The sequence below is a fragment of the Macrobrachium nipponense genome, chromosome 12, assembly GCF_015104395.2.
Source record: "Macrobrachium nipponense isolate FS-2020 chromosome 12, ASM1510439v2, whole genome shotgun sequence".
Classification (NCBI taxonomy): Eukaryota; Metazoa; Arthropoda; class Malacostraca; order Decapoda; family Palaemonidae; genus Macrobrachium; species Macrobrachium nipponense.
The window spans coordinates 9,797,591-9,822,590 of NC_087205.1; the positions used below are offsets into that span (position 1 = coordinate 9,797,591).

Here is a 25,000-nt window from a genome sequence, read left to right on the forward strand (position 1 = left end):
CAGAAACCAAAAAGTGATATATTATTCTCCAGACGACCGTGGATCCAATTTATAAAAGCAAGAAACTCATTTCTAAAGAGTTAAAGGAAGATAAATGTATGAAAATTAGTTGCTAATTTTTTATTTTATTTTTTTTTTTGTGCTGAAGAGGAGATTATCAGACCGGGTTCGCAATTTCATTTAATGTCCTGAAAAAGCTTGATTAAAGACTTCTTTTTCTCCCGGATTAAGGACCGTTTTATTTTATTATTATTTTTTTTTTAACAAACGCGGCTGTACTGAGGGGAAGCACTTACAAGGAGAAAAGGTTATTGGACGACCAGCCTTATATAAAACAGACTTGAGACGTATTTGTTAAATGATGAGCTCGCTCGTGATGTAGACATTCCACAAATGTGTTTGAAATTTATTTCTATAGAAAATACTCTAGGTTTTAAAAATGGTAAAGAATTTTAAGAAAATTTTAGTAAGTTTGAATAAACTGATCACCTTTAATCTCTCTCTCTCTCTCTCTCTCTCTCTCTCTCTCTCTCTCTCTCTCTCTCTCTCTCTCTCTCTCTCTCTCTCTCTCTCTCTCTCATAACAAAGGAGTTGAGATTAAGTCTTTGATAATAAGGGGCCGAGAAAACATCATTTATAAAATTTATTTGCAAGTATGGGACGAGAATAAATTTAGATTATGATCCTCTTGTTTTATTTTCACTCTCTTATTTTTTTAACAGAGAGAGAGAGAGAGAGAGAGAGAGAGAGAGAGAGAGAGAGAGAGAGAGAGAGAGAGAGAGAGAGAGAGAGAGAGAGAGAGAGAGAGAAAGGAATTCATTAGCAGGAGACGTCGAGCCATGAAACTTCAAGACATGTCTATAGTTTTCACTCTGAAAGAGCTAAGGGTTTATCATTCTCATTTATTTATTCCTATTCTTCAGAGTTTCTTTCAAATAACAAATACCACAATGTTAGTCTCATAAAAATGTGCTACTGGACACAAACATCTATCATCGCTCGTCACAATCAAAACAATTGTATTTTCTCAATATCCACAATGACCTCTTTACTTTATATACATATCTTTTTAGATATGTTTTACCACCCTGGGCCTAAATGAAAAATAAATAGAATCTCCTGAAGCTCCTTATTCCAGAAGAGGATTTAAACAGCTTACTGAAAAAGTAAGGTTCTTGTCGCCCAGAAAAATAATAAACAAAAGTGGTTTCCCTCATATTTACAAATATTTATTAAATTATTCTCATATCTTTTACTAGCCTGGAAAATAGACTGGTTCCCCACCTACGTATCGACAATCTAATAGGATTTTGCTTCATTGCAACAGCTATAAATACAGAAATACCCTTATTAGATACATGTATCTTGTAGACAACGTGAATAAAGCCAATGGGCAGTCAGGAAATGTCAATAATCTAACCCATAATACTAAATTGGATCAGAACTCAATTTCCTTCGTGTGTACGTACGTCTGTGAAGTTCAAATACATTTTACGATATCTATCATATACTTATCTAAACCCTCTTAACATGTGTTAGAATTTGTATCCAGTACACATTGGACTTACATAGGTCTCTTTTGGGAATAGCCTTTTTGAATGGCTGTATACAATGGTATTTCTTAGCATGAATGATACAGTCAAAGAGTAGTTTTCACAAACACACTCATTTATGTGTAAGCATGCATGTATTTATACTTATAACATACGCTAAACCATTCGAAAAGATCTACAGAAATTGGAATAGCGCGCTAAAATGGCATTATTTACAGTGGGGAAAATGCCATTTCTTTTTGCCAAGCTCATTTTCGTAACTTAAATACTCGAATTCATGAGGAGCGCTCTGTCAACATGAAGTCTTTGAAACGATTTATGCTTTTCCAAACCTCGAGCAATTCAATAATATTCCTTCGTTTCTCGAAGAGCTTATTTTATACTGGAACAAAGGATATCATGATCTTTGTGCGTCAAGAACTGACTACCATTCTCAGAAAAGACTGACTTAAGCGCATCAGGGATCCTGTGCCCTGTGGAATAATTTATGTTCCCTGCAGACTACTTTAGTCTCTCATCTAAGGGCTCTCTTGAAGGGCGCTCTGAAAGAACTTGACGTCTTAAGCTCTGCTCCCTTTTTAGGATTTCCATTTTTATTTTTTTGACAGAGGGGGCGGGGGCGAGGGCGTGTTCCTGAAGGACTAAGTAGTGAAATTATTCGATTACTTTATACTGCACTAAGTTCGTAATCTCCCAGATTAGGTGTATACCATACGTCTCAATGGACATTTTATATAGTATTATATTCTAAGACTTCAGTCTATGGTAAAGAGTTACAATGAAAAAAGGAAGTCCGATTGACTCGTACATTTATGTATGACGGTATTTTAATTATTATAGAATAAATCTCGAGGTCAGATTATAATAATAATAATAATAATAATAATAATAATAATAATAATAATAATAATAATAATAATAATAATAATAATAATAATAATAATAAGTATTTAGACCTGAAAATAGGAGTAAGAAGGATATGGGATATACCTGAGGAAATTGTACCCATAATCATATGAACACTAGGCATAACCCCAAGATCCCTGAAAAGGAACCTGGAAAAATTAGATGCTGAAGTGGCTCCAGGACTCATGCAGAAGAGTGGGCTTCTGGAAACAGCGAACGTACTAAGAAATGTGATGGATTCCTAAGGAGGGCAAAATGCAACCCCGGAACCCCAATATATAAAAACCTCCAAGTCAATAGGACGACTGTGATACCAAAAAAAAAAAATATATTACGAATAATAATATATCATGTCGAATGAACTCTAATATATCAGAAATACCTCCATTCGCAGTCGGTCAACGAAATGCTAATCCCTGCCATGTACAAATGGAGAAGTAATACCTTTCAAATTACACGAAAAATACCCGGGATTTTCCGGAGAGAGAGAGAGAGAGAGAGAGAGAGAGAGAGAGAGAGAGAGAGAGAGAGAATTATTTGCAAAAAAAAAAAAGCCACTATGGCAAGCGAAAAGTCTTCATAAAATCAGTCCTCTCTAGATATTTCATTTTCAGATTGATAACTTAATTATTTTAATATTCACAAAGAGAGGCAATATACCACTGAAAACCTTTATTGTGTGCGTTCCCGCAATACTATCAGGGAATACCTATCCCAACAGTCTCCTCTGAGTAATAATTTTATATGTTTATATGTCTTTGTGTAAATGTTTTTATTATTATTTTTTTTTTCTCTCTCTCTCTTTCACAGTCCTCCAATTCGACTGGGTGGTATTTATAGTGTGGGGTTCCGGGTTGCATCCTGCCTCCTTTAGGAGTCCATCACTTTTCTTACTATGTGTGCCGTTTCTAGGATCACACTCTTCTACATGAGTCCTGGAGCTACTTCAGCCTCTAGTTTTTCTAGATTCCTTTTCAGGGATCTTGGGATCGTGCCTAGTGCTCCTATGATTATGGGTACGATTTCCACTGGCATATCCCATATCCTTCTTATTTCTATTTTCAGATCTTGATACTTATCCATTTTTTCCCTCTCTTTCTCTTCAACTCTGGTGTCCCATGGTATTGCGACATCAATGAGTGATACTTTCTTCTTGACTTTGTCAATCAACGTCACGTCTGGTCTATTTGCACATATCACCCTATCCGTTCTGATACCATAGTCCCAGGGATCTTTGCGTGATCGTTTTCTATCACTCCCTCAGGTTGGTGCTCGTACCACTTATTACTGCAAGGTAGCTGATGTTTCTTGCACAGGCTCCAGTGGAGGGCTTTTGCCACTGAATCATGCCTATTATTATTATTATTATTATTATTATTATTATTATTATTATTATTATTATTATTATTATTATTATTATTATTGATTATTATTATTATTTTATTAATTATTATTATTATTATTATTATTATTATTTATTTTTTTATTTTTATTTTTGCTTTTTTTTTTTTTTTTAGTCTTTCACAATCCTCCAATTCGACTGGGTGGTTTTTATAGTGTGGGGTTCCGGGTTGCATCCTGTCTCCTTAGGAGTCCATCACTCTTCTTACTATTCTTACTACGTGCACTGTTTCCAGGAGCACACTTTTGCATCAGTTCTGGAGCTACTTCAGCCTCTAGTTTTCCCAGATTCCTTTGAGGGATCTTGGGATCGTGCCTAGTGTTCCTATGATTACGTGTACAATTTCCACTGGCAATTATTATTATTTTATTATTATTTTATTTTATTATTATTATTATTATTATTATTATTATTATTATTATTATTATTATTATTATTATTATTATTATTATTATTATTATTATTATTATTAATGTTTTTGTTGTTATTGTTGTTATTAACCAATCAATTAAAAAATACAGTTAGTAGCGCGAGTCTTTATTAAAATGGTGAATCAAATCCGCAGTTATATATAGGTACATTGTGTAGAAAGATGTCACATAGATGCCTTTCAAAGCTTCTATTGGCGGTCTTGGGTTTATGCTTAAATGTAGAATCATATTGTCACCGGCATTTACTCCAATTAGGAAGAACATACTCGCGCCTTCTCTCTTATTGATTCATTAGTGTTTATGACACAAGGATCATTATGCAATACCGTAAAAAGTATTTCTTAGTTTTACCAGACCACTGAGCTAATTAACAGCTCTCCTAGGGCTGGCCCGAAGGATTAGATATATTTTTACGTGACTAGGAACCAATAGATTACCTAGGAACGGGACCTACAGCTTATTGTGGGATCCGAACCACATTGTATCGAGAAATGCATTTCTATCACAAGAAATAAATTCCTCTGGTCCTGCGTTGGCCGAGCCGAGAATCGAACTTCGGACCACCGGATTGGTAGCCGAGGGCGAAATGCACTCGGCCAACGTGGAACTGCATTACTGTAAAAAAGCGCTTCATATTATATGAGACTTTCACGTCGACATTTATTATGAGTCATGATACTTGTTGTTTTTCTCTCAAATTTTTCATCTACCGTAAATTTGGTTGCAATGAAAACCAAAATAACCTGTTCATTTAGTGTCTTAGCTGGTAGACATGAGAGCTCTTATTTATCAGCAATCTAACATGTCCTACTCAGGAGCATCCTTCAGGCCACTTATCATTATGAATGACTTCTTGATGGATCTCATTTTCTAGATCTGTTGTATAATTTGGAGTCTGCCCAGGGTTACTAATTTTCTTCCTCAAGATGCCTCGGACCACGAAGCGTTTTGTCAAGTCATACCGAATGAAATTCAGGTATTTCTCGTCATGTTTATCTTCATTGTCCCTTCAGTCATGAATTCATTTTTGCTTTTCTTAGATTCGACTAAGTTTTACCAGATCTTGGACGACGTTATCGAAATATAAATCATTCAGAATAACTTACTTTTATTGAGGAGAACTACTCGAGAACCATAGACGTTTGACTTGAATACACATACATTCTACATACACACAAAAACGTATACAGACACACACACACACACACACACACACACACACACATATATATATATATATATATATATATATATATATATATATATATATATATATAATATATACATATATATACATACATACATATATATATATATATTATATATATATATATATATATATATATATATATATATATATATATAGTATATATATGTATGTATATATATAGGCATGCACACGTGTACAGGCAAAGAGAAAGAATCATGTTGGACGCAGTCCTATAACATTTATATTATATACTAACCCCTCTTGGACCTAAAACACTTTATTTGCTCCTGCAAATGCTTACTTGATATAAAAAAAATGTCAAGGTTTAATGGCTACCGTTGTTGGAATGAAAACTAAAAGATAATAACTCGGGAAAAGTATAAATTGATATTAAAAGTATCGCTTATACTCATAATGTAACCTTCTACTAGGGTAGAATGTGTATATTATGCAAATGAAACCAACATCATTATGCATATGAGACCTCGGTCGCCTCTCTAATAGGGTTATATCAGCCCTTGATCAATACTGCTACCGATACGGTTCATCTCCAGCGTTATGGTCAGTGATGCTACTGATAACGTCTTAAGAAAGGTTGTTCGCCTGGTTCTATCACCTTCCTCAACATGGACCGAATGAAAGTGAAATTAAGTCCCTGGGTTACGTCATGTTATTTCTCTCGTGCTAACGGTTATTGTCTGACGTATTATCATCATATTCCACCAGGAATAAGAATGGGGCTTTCATAAAACCAACTCGACTAGATTGGTCAAGTTTTAAAACTAAACTAATTATAGATTCAAATCCAGAGAAATTTAATTAATTTATCAAATTATATCTAAAACTTCTTTATGGAACAACAGTTCGTTTATATTTACAGCTTCGAAGTCCAATATAAATTGTTTGACTGTTAGGAATGTTTTCTCCATAGTGCATAGAGAGAATCGGCAGTTTTCATAGTATTGGATGCTATTTTCGACTACTCTCCCCCAGAAACTTTCCCATAATCCCATAACTGTCATAGTTATTGAGTTTATTATACACAACCCATTTTTTGCTGTGCATAAATCATTACATTCCACTCATGCAGTTATTCAACACCACAGCTGATAAATTAAAAAGTAAAGAGGATGTCGCCTTTTTTATTGATAATAAAACGCTGTAAAATACCTAAGATATGCTATTAATAACAATGACCTTGTAATTAGTAATACAAAACAGTTTCCATCTAATACAAAATCGCTGAAATTGGGTTCATCCTGACCTGCTAACCACTATGTCATTTAATTTAACAGCTAAATAAATTGACATAATCCTTTATCTATAGTTATATGGAACCTATTTCTGACCTACGAAAATACATTCGTGATTGCAGTAGAGACGTTTTAGTTTGAGAGAAAAGAGTCCCAGAGATATCATGATCTTTGCTTTGATTGTTATAGTCGTATTTCATACGTAGAAAAAGGCTTCTTTTCAAATCGGAAGTGATGCTTGAAGCCTTTGAATTTCCATCCCTGTGGCTACTTACACCTTTCCCCTTTTTCCAGTGAGGAATGTGGGCCAGCATTTCTCAGTAAGATGTCTTACTGTGAAAATTCTGGTTTGGCCTTCTATCGGTAAGAAATATCATCCTGAATTCGAATGGAAACGTTATTTTAACCTCGGCAGTAAGAATAAAGAACACAGACGTAAGAGAAATATCAGCACGGTTTGGGCTTCAGGATTTTAATCTCTCTCTCTCTCTCTCTCTCTCTCTCTCTCTCTCTCTCTCTCTCTCTCTCTCTCTCTCTCTCTCTCTCGTTTGGTTGGATCTGTAGATTTTTCCCATTTGGGAAATCCTTCATCACTCGAGTGTCAGTAAGCTCCAGACTCAATGACTCTGAAGTACTTGAATCTACCATCGCTAGGAATTTTTGCACTAGTAACAGCAAGGGTTTCCAATACCTGAAAGTTATAAAAACAATTCGTTGGTAATGCGACCCTACTTTACATTATATATTACTTTCTTTGTGACTCTTCTCCATGAGAATGATTTTTCATCTTAAATAAGATATTCAGACTAAAAAAATAAATCAAAATAAAGGATCCTGACGCCTCCTAAGATTAGGACACCCAGCTGCTGTCAAGGGCGAAGCTTGGGTGGCTGAGCTGATATCCACAAGATATTCTCCTTATTTATTGTCGCTGATGTTAAAAAGGGAGCTAATAATAGTTCAGTCAAATGGACTTCAGGTTTTGGCTAATATGGAGTCTTGGATAGTTTTTCATGGTTGCTTTTGTTCGTTGATTTTGCGAGAACTTGGGACAATGGCCTTTCTCAAGACATCTTTTTATGGACGAAAAACATTTTTTATACGATTATCTATGATTTAGCAGCATCTGATATCCCTTTGTCAAAGGTATTCCTGAAGGCTCAGTTTACAGTGTTTCCTCATTTTTTTAGGAACTTTGTCACGATATCTTCTATTTCTGATTTGTGTCATAATTCGACACTCCAGACATCTCATAAATTAGCCTTTTTTACCATTTATGCCTTTCCAGGCTTAGATCAAAACTGTTTATGAATCACTGTTATTCCTAATTCTGCTGAAACCCAAAAGATATCTTATCGATAGGTAGCAGAAGTTTTTTTTTCCTTTTCTGTAAGGCTCTGGAACGGTGCCCTATTTTTCGCTTACTCGGGGAGTAAGACTAAAAAATACTTTGCTGTTGTTCTTGTTCTTGTTGGGGGGGCTGGGGGCCCCTGGTAGGAAAGCTCCATGGAAAAGCATAAAAAGGTCTGAAAAAGGTGATTCGCGTTGAGTTAAAGATATGGGAATTTCAGGATATGATATGTATTATTTATTTATTAGACTTAAAACGTAAAAAATCAATTAATGTGGATGTTAAACAGCATAGAACAATTATTGCTAATAAAATATAGCGTATTCAATTTAATTTTCGTTTGACCGCAAATTTTAGCACTGTTTAGTTTACTTTAACAGTTGTGAGTATAATGTTTACATATTATGTATGAAGGTCAAATCTTGTACGCGTCTTGAGTAAGCTGGAGGACTGATCATGCTTTTTTAGTCCTTCTTTACATTTCTCATAGAGAAAGCTATAACCTGCTAACCCTCCATCCGCTTGCAGTTTGTGAATATAATTGAAATATGAACCATGTCACTAAAATACCTCGACAAAACAATAAAGAATCTGAAGACAAAATTAGGATCAAGAAAAAGAAAAAGAAAAAGAGACCTTCCATTAAACTGGAAAACGAGAACAAAAGTCCACAGTCATGAAAAGCGATGGAATTAGATCTTTAAAAGCACATTAAAAAGGGAGAGAGAGAGACAAAAAAAAAAAAAAGAGCTCAATCAAAATGCTTTCAAAATGAGTTTTATTAGTGTTCCGGGGCCTTAATAGACGCTTGCTTTTTTTTCAGTTTTGTGCGAGCGTCTGTCGTTCCTACTTTTTCATAGTAAAATGAACAATAAAGAGAGTCAGTAAATTCTAAATTAAATACTGTGCGTGTGTTCTTATCCAGACGACTTCAATCTTTCAGTCTTAACTTCATTTCCACTTAGTAGAAAATATTGAGCAGTTTTAGTCTTAAGCTGCATCGATAAGGAAATTAGCATGGTAAAGATATCTAAAAGCTTTTTGACGGTGCTTAATATGACCATTTAATAAGAAGTAGATGACTTAGCGTATTAAGTAGTAAAATAATCAATTCACCCCCGAAGTTATAATAGTCTTATGAGTAATGAAATGAACCAACGAACACGTCACTGGTATTCCCAAGTGTGTGTGGTTTTTTTTATTTATCTATATGTTGATGTATTTATTTATTTTGACTTTGGGGAACAATGCCAATGAAGGAAGGACTATTATTGGTATTCGGCACAAATCGTATATTACTTTTAAATTATACGAGAACACAAATAAACTGCGTATAATGTCTGTAGGCCTCAGGACACGGCAACTTATAAAAAGAATACACCAGTAAAAACTGATATAAGATGAAACAAGTGCCAATTCTGTTTCTTTCTTACATTTTTCATTGACTGCAAATCTAGGATTCAATCCCCTAGCTATCGACCACTGAGCGAGGCAGTTGCACACATGGTATTTGACAATTGTTAAACATTAACGGCTGCTGAAAAAGAAACCCACAAAATTACCGTGTATAACGGGTTTACTTATAAGTATTTACATTATATTTTACTCAACACTCGAATACTTTCAGGCCCTATCTGTGACCCTTTTTCAAGAGATAGGGCCCGAAAGTACTCGATTGTTGAGTAAAAGGAAATGTAAATACTTATAAGTGAACACGTTAGACACGGTAATTTTGTGGGTTTCTTTTTCAATCTTTAGAAGAAAATTGAAAGGAGTTTTTTTTTTTTTTGGTTCATTAACGGCTGTTCCACTGGTGGTGTGGTTACAGAAGAGTTCGTGAAAAAGGACTTTTCAGATGTGTTGATAAAGCTAAGATCGGTCTGTCTCCGTCTACTTTGAGAGTAGGAACATTACTGGAGTCCAATTTCAAACGAACAACTGAGAAGGAAATAAGGCAAGTGAATCAAGTTTTACTGAAGTTTGTAATAGTTTCTGACGTAATGACTCTCTCTCTCTCTCTCTCTCTCTCTCTCTCTCTCTCTCTCTCTCTCTCTCTCTCTCTCTGCCGATGAATTCACGATTCCATTATGCTTTCTCTTTTATGTATCATTATCCATAAGATCTTTATCTAACTTCTCACGCATGAATGGAACTATTTATTTATCTATTTTTGCGCTCATATCTTTGCTTTTAAACATGCACCTTTGCTTAATAATGTAATAAATCTGGGAGTTGAAGTTTTATTTGCATTTGTAATTTCTTTTCGTCGGTAAATCATAAATGTCGATTTCATTTATTCCAGATAAAATCTCTTCACATTACGTTAGCGCGAGGAAGGTCGGTTTATTTGGCTTAGTGTGAAATGTATCTTGCCTGAATGATGTTCTGCGCAAGACATCAATTTCTGGGTTATGAATATGTTCCCTGAAGAACGGAGTGCGATTCCTTAATATTAATAGTGTCTCTTCCATTCGAACAATAAGGTTTTAATCACGGCTTTGCCTTAAGAAACTTAACTTAAAGCTCTGATTAGTAAGAAATTTAATATAGTAGGGATGAAATGACGCTGTAAAATTTCGATCAAATACACTATTCAAGAAATAAAAATAAGATTAATTTACACATATAGATGCTTCTGGGACATTTTATTTCTAAACTGTCCACAAGTCAGCTAGGAAACGCAGCCATACCCACAGAGGAGTCCCTGCTGATATTCGCAGGTGCTCCCATAACTTCCCAAATGGAGGCAACTGAATATTTACACGCATTTACATGAAAATAAAAGCAATCATTTCTCTGGATTTATTCCATTTGAAAAACAAACCAATTATACTTGCACATAAGGTGCGGAGCCTCGCTGAATACAGATAACGGTCGCGTTCATTCTCGCAAAAAAGGTGAGAATAAACGTGAGTTATTCTCAAACACAATACATATTTTAATGAACGGCTGCTGTGTGACTTTAGTTAGCAATTTCCATAGAACACTGCCTCAGGACTCAACAATCCGACTCTTTGTAGCGAATAGCAGCAGTAGCTCAGAATCTACGCTCGCGATGCGCGCCAGAACAATTTAAAACAAAACATAATTTCCTCCTGTTATATGACCGAAGCGAGATACAAACACAAACGTGGAAAGTAATATATATTATATATATATATATATATATAATATACTATATATATATATTATTATATATATATAATATATATATATATATATATATATATATATATATATTATATATATATATATATATATATATATATATATATATATATATAGTATGTTTGTGTGTCTGGTAAAAAATTTCTGTTACAACAGAATTCCATCTAATAAAAGGAGCCCATAAAAACGCCAAAATATAGAAAGTAAGTACTATATTTAAGAGTTGGCTGTCTCCGAAATAGTGTCATATATAATTTCTATATTGTAGCGTTCTTATTTCCTCCTTTTATTAGTATATATATATATATATATATATATATATATATATATATATACATATATATATATATATATATATATTATATATATATATATATATATATATATATATCTAACAAGTCTGTGATGTGTTAGTGAATAACATATCATGTCTTGCTTGGAGACAGATTGAGCTGTAGAGGCAGCCTTCTTGAATGAAGGAATCTGATACGTAAGCATTTTAATCTGGAGGCTATTTGTACTGTTGTCAAGGCGGTTTTGGGTGTGTCGAGTATGTACATTCGTTTGTACGGATGTCACAGGTCTAACCGAGCAAGGCACTTGCGAGAGGCACATTCCTTTTGTGAGAGGAAAGAGGTCGGTTTGGTAAGCGCCAGATGTCGGGAGAAAAATCCCATCTTAAAAAGATAGGCTCTATTCCATGATATTAGAGACAGTATTCTCTATCCTGACTAAAACATTGAAACGACTGACATTTTGAGTCTGGGAGTGAATACTAAGCCAGGAGAGTGGAATGATAACTTAATAGTTTTCTTTGTGGGGAAGACTTGGGTTTTTATCACTATGACTTATTAATCATTTTGTTCTATTTTATGTTCATCTGTTTTGGGTAATAAATAGTATATTTTTGTATTTATGTGAGCTTAATAACCTAATAACATGTTTGCAGACAGAGGGCGCCTTTGACAACAGGTGGGGGTTTCTAATTTGTGTAGTTTTGATAAAAGGGTGTAAGATATATATATATATATATATATATATATATATATATATATATTATATATATATATATATATATATATATATATATATATATATATATAACATATATTCGTGTGTATGTGTTTGTGTATGACTGTACATACGATGGTCAGAAGCAAATATATATCAGCATAATAATAAGAAAATATGACCTTATCGAAAAGCATGAAAATTTATAATCGTCAGAGGGACAAATTACTATAGGGTTTGTGAGTCCAATCAGGTGGGTAAATCGAACAGACGCGTGAATGTCAAAGAATAAATAATGTATCTCACTCTTGCAGTTCATGACTGGGTATTATGGAATTCCAATTGCAGGAACCTCCTCTCAGTGAATAGCAATGATGATGCAATTAGGGGGTGACCTTGTATGCAAATGTAATGTGAGTAATGAGAAAAACGCGGTTTTTTTTTAGTTTTATTTATTTGTTATTTTTTTATATTTGTCTTTTCGGGCAAACAACCACAACATCCTGATTACCACATTGTTGGTAACAGCATACAAATAATAATTGATAATAATAATATAGGTTTCATTTTTGTAGTAACTAATATAGGATTAATTCTAATCTCTGATTAGCCCGGTGTTTCCCAAAAAAAGTCTGGCGTGGGAAAAAATGGATTTTATTCACGTGGGTATATAACTCGACCGTTTTGATTATCATACAGCTGAATATAACGGGCGCAGTTAAATCCCATTAGCTAATCAAACCGTAATTATTTCTCGATGACTATACCAGTTGTTCCTTCGTACTTCACGTAGGGGTTATTTTCCAAAGTAGCAAAATAAAAAAAAACAAAAAAACAAGGGGCTATTTAAAAAAAAAAACTAGTATACTCTTACTATGAGTAATTACTAGTTATCAAAGGAGGTCATACCAGTATTTCAATGTACAAATTTTTTCCTATGTGAAATTAGTTTTATTTCGTGAAACAATGTGATCTGTACATAAATCACACATGCACACACACAATATATATATATATATATATATATATATATATTATATATATATATATAATATATATATATATATATATAATATATATATATATATATAATATATATATATATGTGTGTGTGTGTGTGTGTGTGTGTGTGTGTTATTGATATTGATGGATGGATGGATGAATATCTTCTTTTCACGCTTCCAATAATAATTATAAAAAAGGCAATCTATCTGCCATAAAAAAAATAGGTAGATGGGACCAAACCCGCGTTTGTAATGGGGTATAATTATAGCTAATGACTTTCATAGGACTCATTTGCCTCAAATGAGAAGTTAGCGCTATTTGAAACGTTTAGCTCGAAGTTTATTAGGGAAGGTATTGAATCATACTTTTTTTTCGGGTTACTGGGTTTTTGAATCCGATAAAAATGAATAATAGAATAAAAGATAAAATTTGCTGACTAGGCTATTTTTCTGTTTAAATACAAATAAAAAATTGCAATATGTTAAAAAAATTTGAATTTTGCTCTCAGAATTTTTTTCGTTTATAAATTCTTTAAAAGCTTCATTTGCAATAAGTTTCCTCATACACACACACACACACACACACATACACACACACACACACACACACACACACACACATATATATATATATATATATATATATATATATATATATATATATATACTATATATATATATATATATATATATATGTGTGTGTGTGTCTGTATGCGTGTGTGTGTGTTTGTCTCTTTGTGTATTTATATAGAACCATAAAATTAAAAAAAATACGGAGTGACGACCATTCAATTGCCAGTCAAATACTTTTCTAATTTTTTTTCAAAGTATAAAGGAACTATTTATTACATATCTGCAATTGTACATACATGACAGTAAGATAATTCCAGTATTTGATGGTCGGTTAATACACTAAGACAAGATTCGGTAAGAAAGATTTTAATTTTAGACCACATTTGATTAATTGATTAATAGATTTATTGTGGAAGTCCTATCGACAAGCGAAAAGTACTCTGGAGTTCGAGGATAAGTTTGTTTTATTTTCTTCCAACATTACTGTACATTGTTATCTATTGACTTGTAAATAAGCTCCTTTTTCACATTTGTCTTCATCAATTTGCACATTGTTTTATGTTCATGCCTCTATTACTTTGAATAGCTACTGTAAATGGACGGCAAACTTATTATTTTATTTAAATTGACGGAGTCTAGTCTTCCCAATACCTCTTTCCTCCTTCTTATAAGTATTTCAGTTGGATAGAATTATTTTCATTTTGGTTGAAAATATTCTCTTCTCTTGTAACTCGTTTAATGTTCATGTTTTAATTTTTGTTTTCTGTTTTTTGTTTTCTGTTGAGTTTGTGTGTGCTTAGCTTCCAACTCAATGCCTTCCAATGGAAAGCCTCTTACATTCACAATATTATAAGCCTCTATACGCTTAACATCCGCTTTTGAAATATACTAAGTGTACTTTTTAATTTAAGTGTTATTTTCCATTATTTTTAGGGAGAATTGCTGTCTTTATCGCTCCTTTTTATTCCCCTGTTGTCACAAATTGGAATCCATTATTAGTCTTCTTTTTATTTTACATTGATTCATTTTTATTATTAGTTTAAGCAGAATGTAGGTTTCTTTACATATTTTCTGTCTTTATTATTCAGTTCGTTTTATCCACTTCAACGTTCACTATGTTACAGAGGAAATTTTCTGTTGTACGCTTTTCTAAGGAGTTAATGTTCTCTCACAGCATTCCTTAACATATACTATATATATATATATATATATATATATATATATATATATATATATATTATAATATATATATAACTATATACGATTATATATCTATATATATATATATATATATTATATATATATATATATATATATATATATATAATATATATATATATATATATATATATATGTAGTGTGTATATGATATATAATATATGTGTGATGTGTGTGAATGTGTAGTATGTGTGTGTGTGTGTGTGTGTATAAAACTTACCATCATTACTAATAGAGAAATGAGCAGGAGGATTATCTCACGTAATTTAAAACTAACATTCTTTAAATAAATCTTGAATACTGTTCTGGAATATACAGCTATTGAAAACCAAATGAACGTGAAAAGAACTAAAACCTACTATCGGGACTTTTTTCTTCTAGATCATTTGGTTTTTAAACATTAATTATGCATTTTTCACAGGCTATGTTGCATTCGCAATAAAACTACTGAATAAACTTCCTTGGAGAAAGCCTTTATAATACTCGTGAGGTCTCGATAGGCAATGGAATAAAAACGAAAACAATAGACGGTGGAGACTTACCTCATGGTACCAAGTTATCTTGGTGGCGTTGGGATTTGCGTCGACTGTACAATCGAAGTAAACGTCATCGCCTTCCTTCAAACTTTCCGCCCTCAAGGACTTCCCCATCTCCGCTCTCACGGATGGTTTGTCTGGGTGATAAGGGGATGGAAATCAGAATCATTTGTTTACATCCTGGGCGATGCGTGAAGCGATGCATCTATGTAAAAAGACCGTGAACGTTAATCAAAGCAATCACAGTTAAGCTGATGATAGATACTGAAAATTCGTAAAGTTTATGACGCATTTATTTCGGTTTATAAATTCATCTATTAGATCCGATGAGCTGACATGGCAAAAGGCTGTATGAAATACATAAAAGTTTTCTGATATTTTCCATAATGATGATGAAACAGAAGGATTTATGATTTAACACTTTGTTACCCTGCTGACAGCTAGGACAGGACACATCAAATTCGTGACACTAATCCCATTTGACATATTCCAATTTAACACTTGAATCTAAAGATTTTTACGCGTTACAACAAAATACTAGAATATAATACAGGCGAAAATTGTATTTATAATTATATATGTATATATATATATATATATATATATATATTATATATATATATATATATATATATATAATATATATATATATATAGTTGAAAACAAGCCTTCCTCTCACCACTCAGCCATCTTATGCCTAATATCATAGGCGCAAAACATACTAGTTTTACCCAAGGCTAATGTGGGTATTCTGAGACTCGTAGAAGCTATTACTTTATCTTGGAAGTGATTGCATCTAACGTAACACTGAACAAGCATTCAGATTTGGCAGGTTTTTCTTTTTATTCGTATCGTAGGATATGGATAAGTGGATAAATTCGAAGGTAAAGATGCTCAATTCTAGTTTTTCCATAGTGTGATATGGATAATTGTAGATATTCGAAGATAAAGATATGACATCTGTAATCAGGCAAAAGCAGATGTATATGGATACTCGGTTTATTGATAAAAATGCCAGGTAGTGAAAACTGGCATTTAATCTGGATTTATGTTTTGGAATAAAAGCAGTAAAAACCGTGTGAATTTGTACACCTGCTTTTGCATGACCAAGCACCAACATTTGTTGGTTGCTGGGCCCATGGTACTTTCATTGAAAAAGTATAATACATTTTTTGATATTTGCTATTACAAAAGGGGAAAATATCGTAATTACACTTCTATTGAATATATCTTTGTCGACATCTACATTACAATTAAGTAATGAGAAAAAATCCTGTTCCTAACGGCACTCACCGAAGCATTTTACTACAGGCAAAAAAAATAAGATAAAATAAAATAAAGACAAATTTTTGAAAAATATAAATCTAATTGGAAGTTTTACTAAATGCATAACATTTTGTTTTTATTTGTATGAATGTATTGTGTATGGAAACATCACATGGGTATTCTGGACCTCTAACACCCCTCAAAAAAAGTTCTTAGGTGTTTTCAAACAGGTGGTAATTAAAAATTATCTACTCAGTTTCTTTTTTATCATGTAACAGCCTAAGGATTCAGTAAACATACCGCCCTATTTTGGAAACATGAGGAATGGATAAAAAAGATCAGTATGGGCTTATTGTTGTCTTCGACATGACACTTTAAATCGTTTACTGTTAGATTATTTATCAATGTGTTTGAAGGGACTAAAATATTTTTAAATACGTCTCATATGAGTCGTAAAGGTATAGAAAATGAACACAATATTCAAACAACAATAGTTTCCCCACACTGTAAATGAAAACTTGCAATTAGTCGGATTACAGACAGGGATTAATTACTACGTATTGACCTTTGCTTTTTGCAAAGGTGATCAGGATTGCAACAAATTATTCCCTTTTCAAAATAGGAATGTCAAAAGAGGGGGAGCTTGAATATGAGAGTTTAAAGAACCACTGGAGGCTTGGAATAGGTTTCTTGGGAAACTGAATGACGGCACGAACTCTATATAGAGATGTGACAGACAAAAACGTCAATTCAAAATCAGATCCGCCACATGCTGAAGTCAACGCAGCATTTATCTCATCATATTACTTAGCAGGTATTAGGTCCATATTTATGAAAATGGATTTTTTTTAAATAACAAGGAAAACAGAAATAATTACAAAAGTATTATACGTTGAAGCACAATATTACTGCCCGGGAAGGTAGGAACCTAAGAATAAACTCAATAAAGATTCACTGATTAACATTTTGATTTCCAACCATATTGACTGGAAGAAAGGAAGGTAATATTTAGGAATCAAACAATTTCGAATATTAAGGATGTTTTATCCCATAATAATATTTGACTATCGGATATGAACAAAACTATGAAAAAATATGCATTATCTTGGAGATTTACTGGTGAGAAATATAAGATAATATCACTGGGAAAACCATACGTTAAAATTGAACAAAAGATAAAAAAGCAATTCATATGACTAGAGCTTTAGCTAGAAAGAGAACAAAATACAAGAAAAAAAGCATATACGGAATGTTAGAGAAGGGACTGGATTTCCTTAAAATTAAGCAAGCGAGCAATGGTAAGGACATAATTAATTAACAGAATTTCTTTTGCATCTTCATACAAAAATGTTTTAAATTTAAATAGATTATTATACAGTGGGTGACTACTCAGATATGAGATTTACCTATAATAATGGTAAAGAAATTGCAGATGGATATCGAATACACAGTACTTCTTGTAGTGCCTTGAAAAGGCACGTATCAAATCCTACGCAGGCACACACATACATATTCCTAAATATATATATACATATATATATATATATATATATATATATATATATATATATATATATATATATATATATATATATATACTATATATAAATTGTGTATGCATATTGTCATATAGTCCTTGGCCGGACGTTACTATTACGTGAATGTCTTACACTGTCGCCCATGAACAAGCACGCATGCGAGCCAGTAGGATTAAACCCGGACTTGAAATCCGAGTTGGAAAACGTATAAAGAACGATTTCAGAATACCCTGCCTCATTTCCTTCTTCCCTAATTGGACGGTGGATACTTTCGAGGCACGGCAGTGTTCCCGGTATATTGCACCGTCTTGATATACATTACAATGGCGGAATTACATTAAGGCTAATCTCGTAGTATATATGGAGGCTGTGTAAATAATTCGGTGCCAGGGAGGCGTAAATGAGAGGACGATCGTAGCAGCTCGGGGTGTCCTTGTTTGGAGGCAGTTACTTGTAACCGTAGGTCTCGTATGATACCAAGTAACGGCTATTTATGGTGCAATGCTTTTAATCCAGAAATACCGTCGGAAAGGAAGGCGTTCTTTATGCAGACAACCTAACGTGGAATGATCTTTCGTTTACACAGTAATGTCCGTCCAAGGATAATTGTACTTAAAGGTAATGTTAAGATAATCATTGTTTCGTAGGAGTTCACTTTTCAGTTAGTTAACTAATATTTTTTGAGGGAGATTTATGCCCATTTTTCAGGAGGTATAGATGTGTTATTAATTTGTTCCAACAAGCAAAATCCCTTTTATGTTTATATATGTAACATGATTTTTCATAAATAGATAAGTGAGAGATAAAGAATAAAACAGGCAAACCTCTGACAAGCAATTTGGGGGTGGACAGTGTAAATTCATTAATCAAAATGTTTACAAAAAGTCAAAGGAATAAGAAGTAGGTGCCTACAGATACAAATGAGGAGAGACAAAACGACTATGTTTATTTCTTTTTTTCTTTCTTTATTTATTTATTATTATTATTTTTTTTTCCTCTATCACAGTCCTCCAATTCGACTGGGTGGTATTTATAGTGTGGGGTTCCGGGTTGCATCCTGCCTCCTTAGGAATCCATCACTTTTCTTACTATGTGCGCCGTTTCAAGGATCACACTCTTCTGCATGAGTCCTGGAGCTACTTCACCCTCCAGTTTTTCTAGATTCCTTTTCAGGGATCTTGGGATCGTGCCTAGCGCTCCTTTGATTATGGGTACAATTTCCATTGGCATATCCAATATCCTTCTTATTTCTATTTTCAGATCTTGATACTTATCTATTTTTTTCCTTTTCTTTCTCTTCAACTCTGGTGTCCCATGGTATTGCGACATCAATGAGTGATACTTTCTTCTTGACTTTGTCAATCAACGTCACGTCTGGTCTATTAGCACGTATCACCCTATCTTTTCTGATACCATAGTCCCAGAGGATCTTTGCCAAATCGTTTTCTATCACTACGTCAGGTTGGTGCTCGTACCACTTATTACTGCAAGGTAGCTGATGTTTCTTGCACAGGCTCCAGTGGAGGGCTTTTATTATTATTATTATTATTTTATTATATCATATTTTTTTTTTTTTTTTTTTTTTTGCTCTATCACAGTCCTCCAATTCGACTGGGTGGTATTTATAGTGTGGGGTTCCTGGGTTGCATCCTGCCTCCTTAGGAAGTCCATCACTTTTCTTACTATGTGTGCCGTTTCTAGGATCACACTCTTCTGCATGAGTCCTGGAGCTACTTCACCCTCTAGTTTTTCTAGATCTCTTTTCAGGGATCTTGGGATCGTGCCTAGTGCTCCTATGATTATGGATACGATTTCCACTCGTATATCCCATATCCTTCTTATTTCTATTTTCAGATCTTGATACTTATCCATTTTTTCCCTCTCTTTCTCTTCAACTCTGGTGTCCCATGGTATTGCGACATCAATGAGTGATACTTTCTTCTTGACTTTGTCAATCAACGTCACGTCTGGTCTATTTGCACATATCACCCTATCCGTTCTGATACCATAGTCCCAGATTATCATTATTATTATTGTTAATATTTATATATATATTTTTTTTTGCTCTATCACAGTCCTCCAACTCGACTGGGTGGTATTTATAGTATGGGGTTCTGGGTTGCATCCTGCCTCCTTAGGAGTCCATCACTTTTCTTACTATGTGTGCCGTTTCTAGGATCACACTCTTCTGCATGAGTCCTGGAGCTACTTCACCCTCTAGTTTTTCTAGATTCCTTTTCAGGGATCTTGGGATTTTGCCTAGTGCTCCTATGATTATGGGTACGATTTCCACTGACATATCCCATATCCTTCTTATTTCTATTTTCAGATCTTGATACTTATCCATTTTTTCTCTCTCTTTCTCTTCAAGTCTGGTGTCCCATGGTATTGCGACATCATTGAGTGATACTTTCTTCTTGATTTTGTCAATCAACGTCACGTCTGGTCTATTAGCACGTATCACCATATCTGTTCGTTTTCTGTCACTCCTTCAGGTTGGTGTTCGTACCACTTATTACTGCAAGGTAGCTGATGTTTCTTGCACAGGCTCCAGTGGAGGGCTTTTGCCACTGAATCATGCCTCTTTTTGTACTGGTTCTGTGCAAGTGCCGGACATTCGCTTGCTATGTGGTTTATGGTTTAATTTTTCGTATTACACTTCCTACATATGGGAGAGATGTTTATTTCCAGTCCTATCGTTTCTTTGAACATATCTGGTTCTTAGGGCCAGATCTTGTGCCGCTGTTATCATTCCTTCAGTTTCCTTCTTTAGCTCTCCCCTCTGTATTATTATTATTATTATTATTATTATTATTATTATTATTATTATTATTATTATTATTATTATTTATTTTCCTCTGTATAAAGAAAGCGTGGTAGTGCAAAAATGGAAAAAATAGGTAACAACGAATCTAAAAGGCATATATGAATTTCAGGTATTATTTTATTATTATTATTATTTATTTTTTTTATTTTTTTTTTTTGCTCTATCACAGTCCTCCAATTCGACTGGGTGGTATTTATAGTGTGGGGTTCCGGGTTGCATCCTGCCTCCTTAGGAGTCCATCACTTTTCTTACTATGTGTGCCGTTTCTAGGATCACACTCTTCTGCATGAGTCCTGGAGCTACCTCACCCTCTAGTTTTTCTAGATCCCTTTTCAGGGATCTTGGGATCGTGCCTAGTGCTCCTATGATTATGGATACGATTTCCACTGGTATATCCCATATCCTTCTTATTTCTATTTTCAGATCTTGATACTTATCCATTTTTTCCCTCTCTTTCTCTTCAACTCTGGTGTCCCATGGTATTGCGACATCAATGAGTGATACTTTCTTCTTGATTTTGTCAATAAACGTCACGTCTGGTCTATTAGCACGTATCACCCTATCTGTTCTGATACTATAGTCCCAGAGGATCTTTGCCTGATAGTTTTCTGTCACTCCTTCAGGTTGGTGTTCGTACCACTTATTACTGCAAGGTATCTGATGTTTCTTGCACAGGCTCCAGTGGAGGGCTTTTGCAACTGAATCATGCCTCTTTTTGTACTGGTTCTGTGCAAGTGCCGGACATTCGCCCTTGCTATGTGGTTTATGGTTTCATTTTTCGTATTACACTTCCTACATATTTGGAGTAGATGTTATTTCCGTCTATTATCGTTCTTTGAACATATCTGGTTCTTAGGGCCTGATCTTGTGCCGCTGTTATCATTCCTTCAGTTTCCTTCTTTAGCTCTCCCCTCGATTATTATATTATTATTATTATTATTATTATTATTATTATTATTATTATTATTATTATTATTATTATTATTTATTTTCCTCTGTATAAAGAAAGCGTGGTAGTGCAAAAATGAAAAAAATAGGTAACAACGAATCTAAAAGGCATATATGAATTTCAGGTTGTAGCAAAACCAAAGACTTTTGCTTTAAATATTAAATAATGTTATTTGCAGCTTACGGTAAGACAAGCTTATTAGGGAAAATAATAAATGTGGGAAAGATAAGGCGGAGAAATAGCATTTATCATTTAGATTAAAACGATAAATTCTCGTATATAATGCCCATAAGGAAGCGTATAAATGCTGTAGGAATGAACTGCTCGTGTAGGTTGTCCTAGAGAATGATAATAAATTGGTCACTCATGTAGGTTATTCTAAAGAATAATTGCTCCTGACGCTTGTAATACATTCCTCGTTGGTTTGAGAGGAGAAGATAAAACAAAGGAATACGTGAATATTATAATGTTATCATGTTCTCAATACGGATTCTAGAGCCGCTCATTCATGAGGTCTATCATTGAAATCCGTATGAGATCCTTACCATCAGCAAAATAAAACGGATGATTAATAATTCTCTTCACTTTAGAGTGATGTTATTTATAACGTTCCAATGGCATTGGTACGCATAGATCCCTTTACTAATGGATGCATATTGTTCCTCATTGGACGAGTGAACTGGTAGGCCCAGTTCGGTCCACGCTGCTGACAATATGCAACCAGAGGAATTTATTTCTGGTGATTAGAAATTCATTTCTCGATACAGTGTGGGATGAATCCCACAATAAGTTGCACGTCCCGTGCTTTAGTAACCAGTTAGTTCCGAGCAACGTAAATGAAAATAAAATCCTTCAGAACTGTCCTAGGAGAGATGTAAATTAGCTCAATGGTCTGGTTAACCTAAGGTTTACTAAACAGATGTTTATAATACTGTGCTATCTATTTATTTATCTGAATGAACGCTACACTACACCAATATTAGCAAAAATTATTTTTATCCTCCTTGAACATTTTCTGGTTCAACTAAAAATAAGTATCAATAATATCAGTCATATGTTAGTTTATCTGGTAATATTTTATTAGACAATTAAATGCCAAAATTATAAATGTCTCTTGTTTGACATTCTATCATTGTTTACAAAATTAACTAAAGACAACGAGTTATAAATCACATCAGGTATTTCCAAAGAGAGCAGCAGAAACACAGCATAGAGGACCTGATGTAACTCATATTATATTTGAATGGGAATCACTTTACATTTTTACGTCTGAGTTGCATAACGTGATATAATCTGATTCAATATAGACGACGTCTGTCACTGACTAATACATTCTGAGCCATTAACTGCCCATTCTCACTTGATCTGTCAGACAGTGGTGGGAATATCTGTAGCCAGATCACTTTCATATATAATAGAATATTAGTGAAATACGCCGGGTACATCCACCTACACAAACACATATACAGACTCACACACACGCGCATATATATGCATACACACACACACACAGATATATATAGATATATATATATATATATATATATATATAATAATATATATATATATTATATATATTTATATATACATATATATATATATATTATATATTATATACCTATATATATATATATATATAATATAATAATATATATATATATATATATATATATATATATATATAGGTGTGTGAATACAAGTTAATAAAGGTTTGTTTCCGTGACTAGCTTCTCATTCTAAAGATCTGTATGTGTCCAGCTGCAAATTTCGGTTTATATGGAGCGTCCCGTTAAGAAAAAGTTAAGTATATCTTAGTTTAACCAGACCACTGAGCTGATGAACAGCTCCCCTAGGGCTGGCCCGAAGAATTAGATATTTTTACGTAGCTAGGAACCAATTAGTCACCTAGCAACGAATGAAATTCTATCACCAGAATTTCTATCTCCAGAAATTTATTTCTCTGGTGCCGCACTGGGCGAGCCGAGAATCGAACTTCGGACCACCGGATTGGTAGCCGAGCGCGAAAACCACTCGTCCAACGAGGAACTGTCCCATAAAGAAAATATAGTCTACGCATAAGAGCTTACAGCCACGTCATGGCTTCATGATATCCTGACCTTCATTTATTCGTGAAAAAGTGAAATCAGGTTGAAACATAATCGCTGGTTTCATAAGTTTAATGAATGAAACACACGCATAAAGACGGCGTTCTCAAAATGATGTGGCTAAGCTTCCAGTCTAAGTATTGTCTCTCTGAAAAGATCTCCTAATACAGTCGCGTCTTTTTTTAAGTGAAGAGAAGGTTTGAATATTTCTTTAGATGGCGTAAAGAAATAATGTAAAAAGTAACTGTAAATGGCCCTGTATTATAGTATTACTCCTATTACAGCCGCGCTATTACTGTCTCCATAAAATAACATAAGATTTCCAATACTTACGTTTAGCTGTGAATGTTTCAGTATTACTCCTATTCAGCCGCGCTATTACTGTCTCCTAAATAACCATAAATTTCCAATACTTACGTTTAGCTGTGAATGTTTCAGTATTACTCCTATTGGAGTCACTTCCTTTATTTTTTTATTATATTTTTTTTTAATACGTGAAGAGCGAATTTTTTGTCTCTACTCTCATCGCAAACGAAAATCTACATAGAAACTGCAGAAAGACATTTACATAAAATAACGAAAGGATTGTCATACTTACCAGTTGCAAGAGTAAATCATTCTCATAGGAACCGTAAAAGATATTTCCATAAAATAACGAAGCATTTGTCATACTTACCAGTTGCAAGTGTAAATCATTCT

General features: G+C 33.7%; 1 protein-coding gene across 1 annotated transcript in view; it reads right to left on the bottom strand.

Annotated features, from left to right (window-relative positions):
• LOC135224341 (hemicentin-2-like) overlaps window positions 1–25,000 on the bottom strand; it is a 461,359-nt gene that overhangs the window by 53,597 nt on the left and 382,762 nt on the right. Inside the window, 1 exon segment of the mRNA XM_064263248.1 lies at window positions 15,623–15,753. Within this exon segment, the coding sequence (XP_064119318.1) occupies window positions 15,623–15,753 (131 nt within the window).